The sequence below is a fragment of the Monomorium pharaonis genome, chromosome 6 (genome assembly GCF_013373865.1).
Source record: "Monomorium pharaonis isolate MP-MQ-018 chromosome 6, ASM1337386v2, whole genome shotgun sequence".
Lineage (NCBI taxonomy): Eukaryota > Metazoa > Arthropoda > Insecta > Hymenoptera > Formicidae > Monomorium > Monomorium pharaonis.
In genome coordinates, this window is record NC_050472.1 from 13,378,769 (window position 1) to 13,392,127 (window position 13,359).

The window sequence follows — 13,359 nt, forward strand, 5'->3', positions numbered from 1 at the left end:
GGGAAGACGGTGAAGCAAAGTTGGTGAGATACGGGATATCGAAATATTGGGAGAGGACCAATAGGAAGAGAAGGGGAGAGTCGTTCGAGAGTCGAAAGTCGAGTTGGCGGTATTGGAAAAAGGACGGTGGTAGCGTGTTTCGCGAACGCATTGTGTACGAGCACGTGGTCCGCCAGCAATGGCAACAAGTAAGGCAGCAATAAGTGAGAAGTAAAAGTGGAGAAAATGGATAGTTAGAAAAAGGGAGGAAGAGGACTGCTCGAGCGCTAGAGTGGAAAGAGGAAGTACAGAGAAGCGGAATGAGAAAGAGACAAGGAGAGAAGATGGCGGAGAGCAGAGAGAACAGCGGATCGGGAAGAGAAGAATTAGCAAGCAGATGGAAGAGACAGGAGCCGAGGAGAGCAGAAAAAGAAAAACACAGGAAGAAGAGGAGGCAGAGCGAGAATCAGCAGATGGATCAAGGAAAGAAAGGAGGCTAACAGAAAGAAGAGGGCAAGGAGCGTAGTGTGGAGAAGAGTGGAAGGGGAGAGTAGGGAATTAAGAAGGGACTGCATAAGATTCATTATGAGAGCAGAATTAGGTAGGGAGGTAGATATAAAAGGGATAGAGGAGAGAAGAGGGGACAATAGAGGATGGGTGACCTTAATGGAATTGGAGGAGGTGGAAGATAGGGAAGAGATATTAGCGAGGAGAGGGGAGATATGGGAAAGGTGGAACGTAGGGGCAGATGAGAATTTGTCGTTAAAGGAGAGAAAAATGAGGTGGAGAATTTAGAAGTAGCAAGAAGGAAGAGGACAAAGGGAAAAAGGGTAGTGTAGTCCTCTCTAATAGTAGAGAGATATGGGTGGGAGAAAGGAAGTGGGAATGGGACGGGGTGAGAGAGAAATGGAAAGAAAGCGAGATATAGGTGAGTGATAGGCAAAGGAGGGGGTAAGAAAGGAGGGGGAGGGGGAAGGGGAAGTTGAGGAGGGGAAATGGAGGAAGGAGAGGGGGTGTTTGGGGGAGGTGGATCGGAGGGGAGAGAGAAATAAAGGGTTGTAGACGGAGCGAGGAGGGGAGGGAGGTGTAAGTTGTGAGGCTGCCCAATGGCCAGGTCGCGTAGGGAGAGAAGGGTGAAGGTGGAAAGAGGAGAAAATAATTATGGTCTTATTGTAGGAAGGAGACACAATGTTGGACCAGGAGGAAGCGTAAGGAGGAGGAAAGTGGGGCAATAGACAGAGGTCGAGTAACAATGAAGAGGAGTGGAGAAAAAAGAAATTCAAGGAAAGAGACGGGACAAAGGAGAGGTGGAGAAGAGAGGTCACCGAGGAGGATAGAATACGAAGGAGGAAAGATTGGTCCGGAGAGAGAGAGGGTGGAGGAGCTGACCAGAAAGGAAAGGGAAAGAGGGAAGGAAATAAGAGGGGAAGAAGGAATAGGGCGTGCGAGAAGGGTGAGGGTTACGAGTGTGTAGTGGCCGCCAAGAGCCAGGTCGGATCGGAGGAGAGATAAAAACATATGTGAACGGTTCGGGAACGCTCCGTGAAAAAGCGCCATTGTGACTCCCGTGTGGAATACAATAAAGCTTCTATATTAAAATTAGTGATTAACATTTGTCGTCATGCTCATTCACGCAGACATTTTAATTAATTATTTAATAACTATTACAAATTTTATGAAATAATGTATGATTTTTCTTCTCGGTTTGATGCAATCTACCTACACCTTTTGTGTTATTAGTTTTACTTGTGACATTTTATATGTTCTTGTATATATAGATCATTTTTCTTACAGAGAAATCAGCCAAATGTATGGATTTATCCAGAACATTCTATAATTTTAACAATACGAGCAACCGAGATGATACGCAGTAATGAATATCAAACGGGGTATACCTTACGATTTCCTAGAGTTGTGAATGTAAGGACGGATAAGCCATGGTACAGTACATGTACTATTTCGGAACTCCAGTCGTTAGCCAGAGTATGTAAATATTGCTGAACGATAAATTATGCGACATTATGAAAGTAGCTATCGTGACTCATTTATAATTTATAATGATGCACTTATAATAGGATGAAGGAATGATCCAAAAGTTAACTAAGCGGGAAGCTACTCTGTATGATCTCGATCAAGTACCAGTCTCTAAATTACAAAAGATAGCAGGTCCAAGCAAATCGATTACATGCAATGTGTACAACGAACAAGTACAACTCACGCGAATACTAGATGGAAAAGAAATTTGCGTGATTAATGGTAACGATGAATTGCCAAAAGAACAAATTGAAGAAATATTGCAGCAGCATAGCGCAAAAATTGTTCAAAATCCAAAAAATACAACTTTCTGTGTGATAGTAGGCAATGATAAAACGGTAGGACATATACAGAGTGTCTATAAAATCTATATTTTAAAATCAATTCAAAATTATGAAAAACCATGAAATATGTTTGATTGTTTCGAGAGATCATTTCTATCAATGAATGAAGATTACTAGGAAGGATTATGTAACAAAATGGATGGATCCGGAATGGTTTAATTTGATGGTGTATTTATAAAGTCATCGGAAGCGAAACCTTTATACAAATTTAATACTGGGCAGTATTAAATTAGTCAGTATATAAATAATACTTATTTTTAATTAAATATTGAAAGCACTGCTGTTAGTACTTTTAACGCTCAAAATAAATAATAATTATTGAGTAATTTAATATTAGTTCAGTATTATAATTTTATAAGGAAAGACTAGTGGTAAATTTGAAACATAAATATACTTACTTATGAGACGTATCTTCAGTATGTCCTTCAGGTTAGGGAAATACTCACAGAGACAGTAATTAACCATTTGTTTTGCAATTTATCCAAATCGTATGTGTGTACATATGTGTACATATACGAATAACATTTCCAATCTTTTCGCAATCAACAAAACTGACAAACTTAAGGTTTAAAATTTAGTCATAGTGACATTAGTTTAGTTTTATGACACATATTTATTTCACTTGTTATCATTATACTTTTGCCACATACTCCTTTCTGGTATTCTTTATTCAATGATTTCTGTTCTATCCCTTGCTTCAATTCTCCTTGAAACATATCACATATATGTGACATTTAAAATTATTTCTTTTATTTTTATTTTTTTGCAACTTTTCAGTAAAATTTTAAATTGCTGAATTTAAATTTGAAGTCAAAATTTCAAAAATTACAACGTTTAATTTAATATAGTAGTTCTGAAAAATTTTGTGTAAAATGTATTGCAGTAAAAAATTTTCTCCTAAGTATGATACATTGAAACTTGATATTTTGATTCTGCGTGGCTTAATCAATTCGAATTCAAAAGGATTCCGTACTTTTCGTATGGAAAAATGGGTTTTACACGAATTGACTGAAACTTTGGCAAAAATACCTGAAGGCACCGATTAAAAGTTGTAATTATTAAGTCAATCCTATGAATTATTTTCAACGAACCGATGCTTGAAAATGAAAGTAAACGTGTTATGTATTTCGCATTATACATTCATACGTGTGTGTGTGTGTGTGTGTGTGTGTGTGTAACGGCAGAAATAATTATATTTCTTAGTTGACAAACCAGTTTTGCTATTAGGTGTACAACTTTGCTTCCACCGTTTTTTTTTCGAAATTCGAGGCTTTATTGTGAAAAACTGGTTATACATTTACAATTCAAAGTATTGTCTATCGCTGGCCACTACTTTTTCTTATCTTCTTGGCAGCATACGAATTCTGCGTCGAAAAAACTAGTCATCTTTTGAGACGATCCACGAATCGATCCAATTTTTCACTTCTTCATAAGAACGGAAGTGTTGGTCAGCCAGGTCGTGTGTCATTGATCGAAACAAGTGATAGTCAGAGGGAGCAATGTCCGGAGAATACGGCGGGTGAGGTAGGACTGCCCATTCCAATGTTTCCAAGTATGTTTTGATAATTGCTTTGCGACATGGGATCGAGCAGTGTCATGTTACAAAATCATTTTATCGTGTCTATTGTTGTATTGCGGTCGTTTGTCTTTCAGTGCTCGGCTCAAACGCATCAATTGCTTTCGATACCGATCGTCTGTGATTGTTTCAATCGTTTTAGTAGCTCATAACCCAGTGAGAAATAGTACATCGAATCGACATCGATTCGACATCGAAATCATCATTTCGATGTCGATTCGACGTCGAATTGATGTCGAATTCATTATCTTTTCTCACTGGGAATATATTACGCCGTGCTGGCCCCACCAAGGGACCGTGGCCGGTCTTCGACGTTAAAATCACCGTTCTTGAAGTGTTGAAACCACTCTCGTTTTTTCACTAATAGCGGCCTCACTATACGCATTTGAGAGCATTCGATGAACCTCAGCCGCAGATTTCTTCATATTGAAGCAAAAAATTAAAACCTCCCGCAAATGACGAGAATTTGGCTCCTAAGCTGACATTTTCAATCGAGAATAACTTTATGATGCAGACAAAAATCGATTAATATTTCGATGGCGTTATGTTTACAAATGCCTAAGTTTATTGTATGTCTACGATCTATTTATTTCGACCACCACTTACCGCTACAGCCATCTATTGGAAAACGGCGGAAGCAAAGTTGTACACCTAATATCATAATCTCTCTTTTCAAGCATTTTGTGTACGTGTACTATTAGGGCTATCACACACAAAATGACATAAGCTGCATAAGCATAGCATAAGAGCTCTAGGCCAATAAGCATCTTACGTATATTAATATGGCGACTTTATCCTGAGAACTGATTAGTTCAACGGTCTTATGCTATGCTTTTGCAGCTTATGTCATTTCGTGTGTAATGGCCCTTTGAACAACCCCTGTGTACTCTTCGGAGTTCCCCATTACCACTGAGGTTCCGAACGCGTTAGGATTTTTGTAGTCCTTCACCAGTGGTCCTATGCACCATTCTCGCTATCTCCCAACCAGTATTTCTGTCTTTGTTTGATATTCAGTTAAAGACAAAGACAGAATTACTACTGTGTCGATTGGTGTCTCTTGCTGGAAAGCTTCCATTTATATTTAACTTATGTACAAAAAGTATCTAAAATGTATCTAGATACATTTTGAAATTATTGTAATTGTATCTAGTTACTCATTTAAAATTTATATCTGTATCTATATCTAGTTAATATTTTCTTCAAGTACCTGTAAGTTTGTAGTATGTAGATATTGAAAAAAATGTATCTTTTACAACACTGCTCTCAATCAACTACCCTTATTAGTAACTGATTTATTTGATTCCTCTTTCATAAATCAATCACCTCTGTGATGGGAACTCCGAAGAGTATGACGGGTCGTCTTGTTTCTCATACATGTACGCAATATGCTTGAAAAAAGAAATTATGATAGCAAGAAGACTGATTTCTCAACCAAGCAACCAAAAGATGTAATTATTTCTGCCGTTACACATACAATGTACACGTGCGCGCGCGCGCACGCACGCACGCACACGCACACATACACACACACACACACACGCATACACACGTATGTATTATGCAAAATACATGACACGTTTACTTTTATTTTCAAGCGCTGATGGGTCAAAAATGACTTTCTATAGGATTACAACTTTTAATCGGCATTTTAATGTTTTCAGCTTTCTTTTGTCCGAGTTTGAGCTAATTCGAATGAAACATATTTTTCTCCACGAAAAGTGCGTGGTCCTTTTTATTTACAAAATTTTTTTTCGTGGAAAGATATAAAAAAGCATAATCGTGTAAAAAAGTTTAAAAAAGTTAGATTTTATTAATTTCTGTTTCTTTTTATATTTTTATATTCTTGCAACAAACACTTACGTATTTGTAAGTTTTAATTTAATTTTTCCATATTCGTAATTAATATAATCGTAATTAATGTAAATCCAAAATAAACTCCTGTTTATTCTCTTGTAAATAAGTTTCTTTTATACACTGGCGCAAAAAAAGGGACAAAAATTTTGACCGAATTTTTAAGCAATGTTAAAGTGACGTAACTTTGCGAAAAATCATCTAAATTACATGAACTTTCTTTAAAATAAAGAACAAAGACTCTATTTTAAGAATTCCTAGGCGAAAATTTGATTTGTTAAGTGTGACCCTTTTATATCGCATGAAAAGCAAATATGTTTTTTTTATTGAAGAAAGTAAAAGTTATCATTTTTCCCAAGTTTTTCGTTAAAATCTTGCTAATATTAATCCAGATTGTTAAAGCTTATTCTTTTCTAAGCAATAAAAAAAATACTTGTTTATACGATGTTTTTTGTTGATTATACACGAGTTTGAAATTTACACTGTATTTTAGAGTATTGTAGCGAATAAATACAGTTTTGGATATCATGAAACGGTATCAATATGATAATATTGATTTTATTTGTGTTTAACTCAATTATACGGCCGTTATTAGAGTGACCCAATGTGCACTAGGTAGAGATTGACGGTCGAATTTTGCACATCATGTGGCCCTGAAAAGGGCTGATTTTAAAGTAAAATTGAATTTTTATTTTTTATGTATGAGTATGTGTATGTGTATGTGTATGTTTATGTGTGGGTTTACGTGTGTAGATAAATGTCACCTTCTGTTGACATCAGTGAAATTAACGCGTCAGCTATCTGCTATATTCAGATCAGAAAGTGCAAATTTCCACCGAATGAATTTCAGAGTCACATGAAATGTAAAATCCGATCGTCAACTCCCATGTGATGCACATTGAGTCACTCTGATGACAGTATATTGAGTTAAACACAAATAAAATCAATGTTATCATATTGATACCGTTTCATGATATCCAAAACTGTATTTATTCGCTACAATACTCTAAAATACAGTGTAAATTTCAAATTCGTTATATAATCAACAAAAAACATCGTATAAACAAGTATTTTTTTTATTGCTTAGAAAAGAGTAAGCTTTAACAATCTGGATTAATATTAGCAAGATTTTAACGAAAAACTTGTGAAAAATGATAACTTTTACTTTCTTCAATGAAAAAAAAACATATTTGCTTTTCATGCGATATAAAAGGGTCACACTTAACAAATTTTCGCCTAGGAATTCTTAAAATAGAGTCTTTGTTCTTTATTTTAAAGAAAGTTCATGTAATTTGGATGATTTTTCGCAAAGTTACGTCACTTTAACATTGCTCAAAAATTCGGTCAAAATTTTTGTCCCGTTTTTTTGCGCCAGTGTATATTTTAAGAAATTCATGTAAAGAAAAATGTATGCTTCAAAGCAATTAAAAAATTGTTCTTTGAAGTATTTGAATATTTTTGCATTTTTATTCATAATTTTGAATCGTTTCCAATGTAGGCCTGGTTGTTTCAACTTCTTGATAAATTTAATAAATAAATAGTGTCTATTATTTTTCTAAATAAATACAGATGGATAATAAGTACTTGTCGGGTAAAGCTTCCCAATAAACCGGAACAATCTGCCTATAAATATATATAAAAACAAGGACAGATTTTATAGACACCCTGTATATATTTTCTAATGCAACTCACAAAGTTGAAACATAATAATTGTCGAAATAATAGAATAAATTTAAATTACGTACCAATGTAATTTTTTAGATACGAGGAAAGGAAGAAGTGAACCGTAGAAAACATGATGTTGTAACTTTAGATTGGTTTAAACGTATCACTAATCTATCCAACGGAACCTCGTTAGATGATTTTTTGCCATGGGAATTGTTATGCTGTCAAGATATTACTAAACACCGAGTTGCAGAAAACTATGATGAATACTATGATAACTTTACTATTGATGCAGATGAGGAGAGTTTGAAACGTTCATTTGGCAAGATAAAACCAATTATTTTTAAGGTAATGTATAAATCAAAATTCATTACTGTGTATAAGTATATATAATAATTTATATAATTACAAATATATATATATATATATATGTATTATGATATTAATTTAAATTTAAAAAATTATTTAGAATGCGGATAATCAGTTTGAGAAGGAAAAACAAATGGACCAGGAATTGTTTAGGAGTACATCGCCTTATTCGCTATTTCGAAATATAATTGGATTTTTCGAGAATCAATCGTGTTATGCTAAATTTAAATTCCGTTTTATGTCAGGTACAGTTAAAGACAGCATTGATGACTCCGTTACACATGTCTTTGTAGAAGATGAAGAAACAAGTACTATTATAAAAAACATGAAAGCACAGCTACAAGAGCAGACATATACAAAAATTATTAAATGTAAATGGATTGAGGAATGTTTCCAAAATTATCGATTATGTGAAATTACCGATTACTTGATTGATTATTAGAGACATAAGTTGCAATAAAAAATGTGTATAAAAACAAATATATCAAGAGTTTTATAACACGATGAAATGTTACATTTGTATATTTTCAATAGAAATTTGCGATATATTCATGGGATCATTTTAACTTACATTTTCCTGAAGCATTGATAAACTAGGTATTAGGCGGAGTGACAGTCGGACAGTTCGCTCATTTAACATCTCGTTTCGAAATATTTCTTCTTGACTCGCAGTCACGCTATCCTTACCCATCTTATTTTATTTCATTGGAATGTGCGCAAAATACGAGAGAGACGCAGCTGTGACGTTCTCTTACAAAGCTTGCCATTCTGAGAGATCTCGCATAGAACATCAAAACGATTGCAGGAAAAGATTCAAGATGCATACGTTGAAGTTATAAGCGAAATAAAATTGTATATATCTATTAATCATATTTTATGTAATTATCAATCTCTTTATTATTGTTACCACTTTCAATTTTTGTTCCGAGAGAGAGAGGGAGAGGGAGAGAGAGAGAGAGAGAGAGAGAGAGAGAGAGAGAGAGAGAGAGAGAGAGAGAGAGAGAGAGAGAGAATTATCGTTTTAAAAATGATTTTTTAAAGTAATAGGAATAAAAGAAATACAAAACAAAAAAGGGAATGATTTTTTGTACGCATGTAAAATGAAAAAAGGTAAAAAAAGGCGCCAAGTGTGTGTATGTGCGTCCCTAAGAAAAAAAAACTATTATAATAGGAAAATTGTCTTATTATTCTATTGTCTTATTGTCTTCTCTCCACAAATAATGATGTTAAATAAATGCGCCAATTATAAGAATATTTATACAAAATTTATTTATTATAATTTCTTATTAAAATATTTAATAATAAACGGGCTAGATAATCAAATAATTGAATGATTAAAATCAACTAACGGGATTATAGTAAAGCAAAAACTTGGCGTGCCCGGGTCGCTTTTTTTCAATATTATGTTATTGATATCAATAAGTATATATACAAGAATGCGATTAATGTGGCTTGGGTTTTGTTTTACTATCTATCAGTTTTTGCTTCACTATCTGTTATTATTGATAATATTTACATTTTTTAATTAATTTTTTGATAGATTTTATAAAAATCTATCAATTATTTTATAAAATTATTATTTTATAAAATTTTTTTAAGTTTTCTTACCAAATATATTTGGCTAATTGATCTTATCCTATTTTTAAATGTGTTTATGTTTTTGATGGGTTATCATTTTTATTATTTTATTTGTAAAAATAATTTAAATAACTTTTTAATAAATTTTATAAGATTTTTCTAAATCTTTTTTCAAATATACTTATCTAATTGCATTGATCTTGTCCCATTTTCGAATGCGTTTATGTACTTGACATATTTTCTTTGTAAAACTTTTGATGGGTTATCATTTTTTCATTATTTTATTTCTACAAATAATTTCCATATTTTTATTGTTTAACATTGATGGTTTGTTGCGATTTAACGATCCGGGCACGCCAAGTTTTTGCTTCACTATAATCCCGTTAGTTTATTTTAATCATTCAATTATTTGATTATCAAGCGTTTATTAATAAATATTTTAATAAAAAATTATAATAAATAATCCAATCAGCAAAACAATATTTAAAAAATGTTTTCAATAATATTAAAAAAACACTTCTAAAAACGTTAAAAATAATGAGATAATAAGTTCTCTTTTTTAAATTAGAAAAACGTTTTTTTAAATGTTTGAACAAATATTTTTTTAACATTTAATAAATATTTGTTTTAAAGTTTAAGAAAATGTTTCTTTGACATTTGGTAAATGATTTTTTAAATATTTACTAAACATATTTACAACAAAAACAAAAAATTGATTACATTATTAAATAATTTTGATAAATTCAACGTAACCTCACCAATCTAGCATCATAAATTTTGACGATAATTTTGTAAAGGGAACAAGACTATACATGTTTCAGCCAAGCCACAGTACCTGTTAAAACATGTTTAATTTCTGTGCCTGAAAAAACGGTCCAAGTGTCAACCACCCGTTGCTTGATTTCGAAGATCGTACGCATCCTAATGCTTCGTGATGATCCATGAATACTTTATGTTAATGCATACATATTTGTTATAGATTATTTCAATAGATGTTGTCAAAAGGATGAAACATGTATAGTTAACTTATATTCAAAAGTAACGCGTTACTTGTAACGCCGTTATCGTCTTCGTTACCTTTTTTCGGTAACGATCGTTACTTTTTAATGTCTGTAACAGTGAAGGGCCATCTACAATGGAGTGTTTTAGCCGTAACAGCACTAAAACTACGGCAATGCTGTCTAGAATAAAAACGACGTAGCAATAACATACAAGCCGGCCATCAAAGAAAGGCGACCAAAAACTAATCGCGAATGCCCCAACGCTTATCGTAAGCACGCAATGAATTGGCTCAATGTCTGCTATAGGCTGTAAACAGTAAAGCAATACGAAGTGGAGACATTTTCTACGACTACTGCTACGGCCTACGACTCTCCATCGTAGATGGCCCTTAACGGTAACGTCGTTACATTTTTACAGTAACGGTAACGAATTCAGCCGTTACTTTTATCGTTACTTCAGTTCCCTCTTAACTTTTATATCTGCTCAATAGATCGTGTGCTGGTCGCGCGCAATTTTCTTGATTGGATAAAAATATTCTGATATAGGGCGCTGGAAGTCAATGTTACATGAGAATGCCCTGTTGAAATATCCTGTTGATGCGATGCGTGAACCTTTTATTTTGAGATTTAAAAGACTCTATAGATAATCGTCTTCAATACGCAAATACATACAATGTATAACCTATCTGCTAGATTATAGGTTACGTACAATAAATGCAATTATAAAATATTTATTTTCATATTTTATAATATATTTCAAATATATGTTTGAAAAATATTCTCTGCCTTATACCTTAGACTGCATTCCGATAGTCACTGCTAGTATTAAAAGTCTAAAAGTCTATAGTATATGTATATGAAACGTGAACTATAGATTTTCAATACTGGCAGTGAATATTGGAATGCTTATATAACGACATTAATTGTTAAAAACAAAGTTTATTAAAAATTTTTGACAAAATGACATTTGTGAATTACAATATAAATTCTTATAAAGATAAGTATATTTAAAAAATTAAAATATTAATATAAAGAATTAGAATAATTATTAGTTGAGTTTAATATAAAAAAGCTTGCTATGTATTAGAAACTAGTTTAAAGTTTAAAGTTTTAATATTGATTATTAAATAATGTAATGTTATAATCTAATATCTTACTTTAGCATTTCAAAAAAGTAACGAAAAAAGTAACGAATCGTTACTTTCTAAGTAACGGTAACGATAACGCGTTACTTTTTAAAATTAGTAACGAGTAACGGCAACAAATTATTTTTTTACAAAAAATAATGGTAACGCGTTACTTTTTTAAGGTAATGTTCAACCCTGCTTATATTTTTATAAATAAATATAAAGTATTACAATTTTTTACTGATTTTTACATGCAAAATAGCATGTGAAATATGAAAAAATATATTTTTACTCTGTCCGTAAAAAAATAAAAAATAGGTGTCATTTTTTATAATTTTTGAGTATTGTTAATATGCCATATTGTTTCAATAAGTGCAATATTGTCTTAATCTCCACTTTCTTTTTCCGATGTTTCAATCTGTGCCTCAGAGGTTTTATTTATACGCTTTTGTTACTCTTTTATTACATAGATTTACTTCCTCTACACTTGATTTACGCTACATAATTAGTGAAGCTTCCCAACCATAATTCAAATATTTTTTAAAATATTCTAAACTTTTTAAATGTGAAATAATTATTAAAGAAACATTAAATAAGTATTACATAAAAATTATTTTAAACAATTTATTAAAATCTTAAATTAATATTAAATAAATATTAATTAAATATTATGAAAATATATGCCCTAGATTTTATTATTTCAAAATAATTAATTATTATAATGTAAATATTAAATCAATATTAAATAAATATTTTTTAAATATTATTTTAAATATTCTTTTAAATTTACAATAAATTTTGAATAAACATTAAATAAATTTTACATAAATAATTTTTTTAAACTATTATTTTTAATAAAAAATTAATAATTTTTTAATATTAAATAAACGTTAAATAAACGTTTTATAAATATTTTTTTAATCATTATTTAAAATAAATAATTAATATAAAATAAATGTTTAACAAATATTAAATAAATATTGTTTGTACAATGAACGCTAATAATGTAAAAATAATCAAAAATAAATATTAAAAAACATTTATAAAATATTGCTTGCTGATTGGGTATGTGTATATAGTATTGTAAAAATTAAGGATTTTTTCGATTTTTTGCACTTTTTTCGAAAAAATCGTATAAAATTAAAAAATTTACATCTGTTGGGAATTGGAAAATTTTAAAATAAATAATATTTTGTTTATTTAACTGTATATGATAATATGCGCACAATCAAATACATACTAACATAACTTTTCTTTGAATGAAGTTGTGGCCAATCATTATTACATGCATGAACATGCAAATATGTATATATTTATATACATATATGTATATACGCATTTATCTACGCACGTGCGCGTCTGTATATGTATATGTGCGCGTCTGTGTGCACGCGTGCATATGCTTTTTCTCAACATCTTTTGCCGCTGATATAATCAATGTTGCTCGATTCTGATCGCGAGGAGGTAGATGCTTGTCGAGAATCTTTTTGGTTTTTTTTATTTTAATTTTTTATATTTTTTGTCGCTTTTGAAGTTTTTAATTTTTTTTACATTTGTAATTTATATATTTTTTTTATTATATCTTTTTTTATTATATATAGTTTTTTCCATATTATTATTCACATATTTTAAAAAGCATATCTTGCATAAGTATGAATTACAATTTTCACAATATTTATTAGATCTTACTTTACATTTAGCACCAGAGCAATATTTTTGTTTTGCTTTGTCTGCCACTTGTGGTCATGGAGACATTTTCCTTTTGATTTAGAAAGATATGCTTTACTTATACTTAAAACAAGCTCTTTTTTTATCAATTTTGTTACTTGGTTGCT

The 13,359-nt window shown here is 31.4% G+C and overlaps 1 protein-coding gene across 3 annotated transcripts in view; it reads left to right on the top strand.

Moving 5' to 3' along the window:
* The window catches only part of LOC105834969, a 153,325-nt gene extending 144,959 nt beyond the window's left edge, over positions 1-8,366 (top strand). For all 3 annotated transcript variants that reach the window (XM_036288239.1, XM_036288240.1, XM_036288241.1), the window contains 4 exons: positions 1,774-1,962; positions 2,055-2,351; positions 7,546-7,797; positions 7,919-8,366. In XM_036288239.1, the coding sequence (XP_036144132.1) occupies positions 1,774-1,962; positions 2,055-2,351; positions 7,546-7,797; positions 7,919-8,260 (1,080 nt within the window). In that variant the 3' untranslated portion in view covers positions 8,261-8,366. The remainder of the gene's footprint in view (positions 1-1,773; positions 1,963-2,054; positions 2,352-7,545; positions 7,798-7,918) is intronic.
* The last annotated feature ends 4,993 nt before the right edge of the window (positions 8,367-13,359 follow it).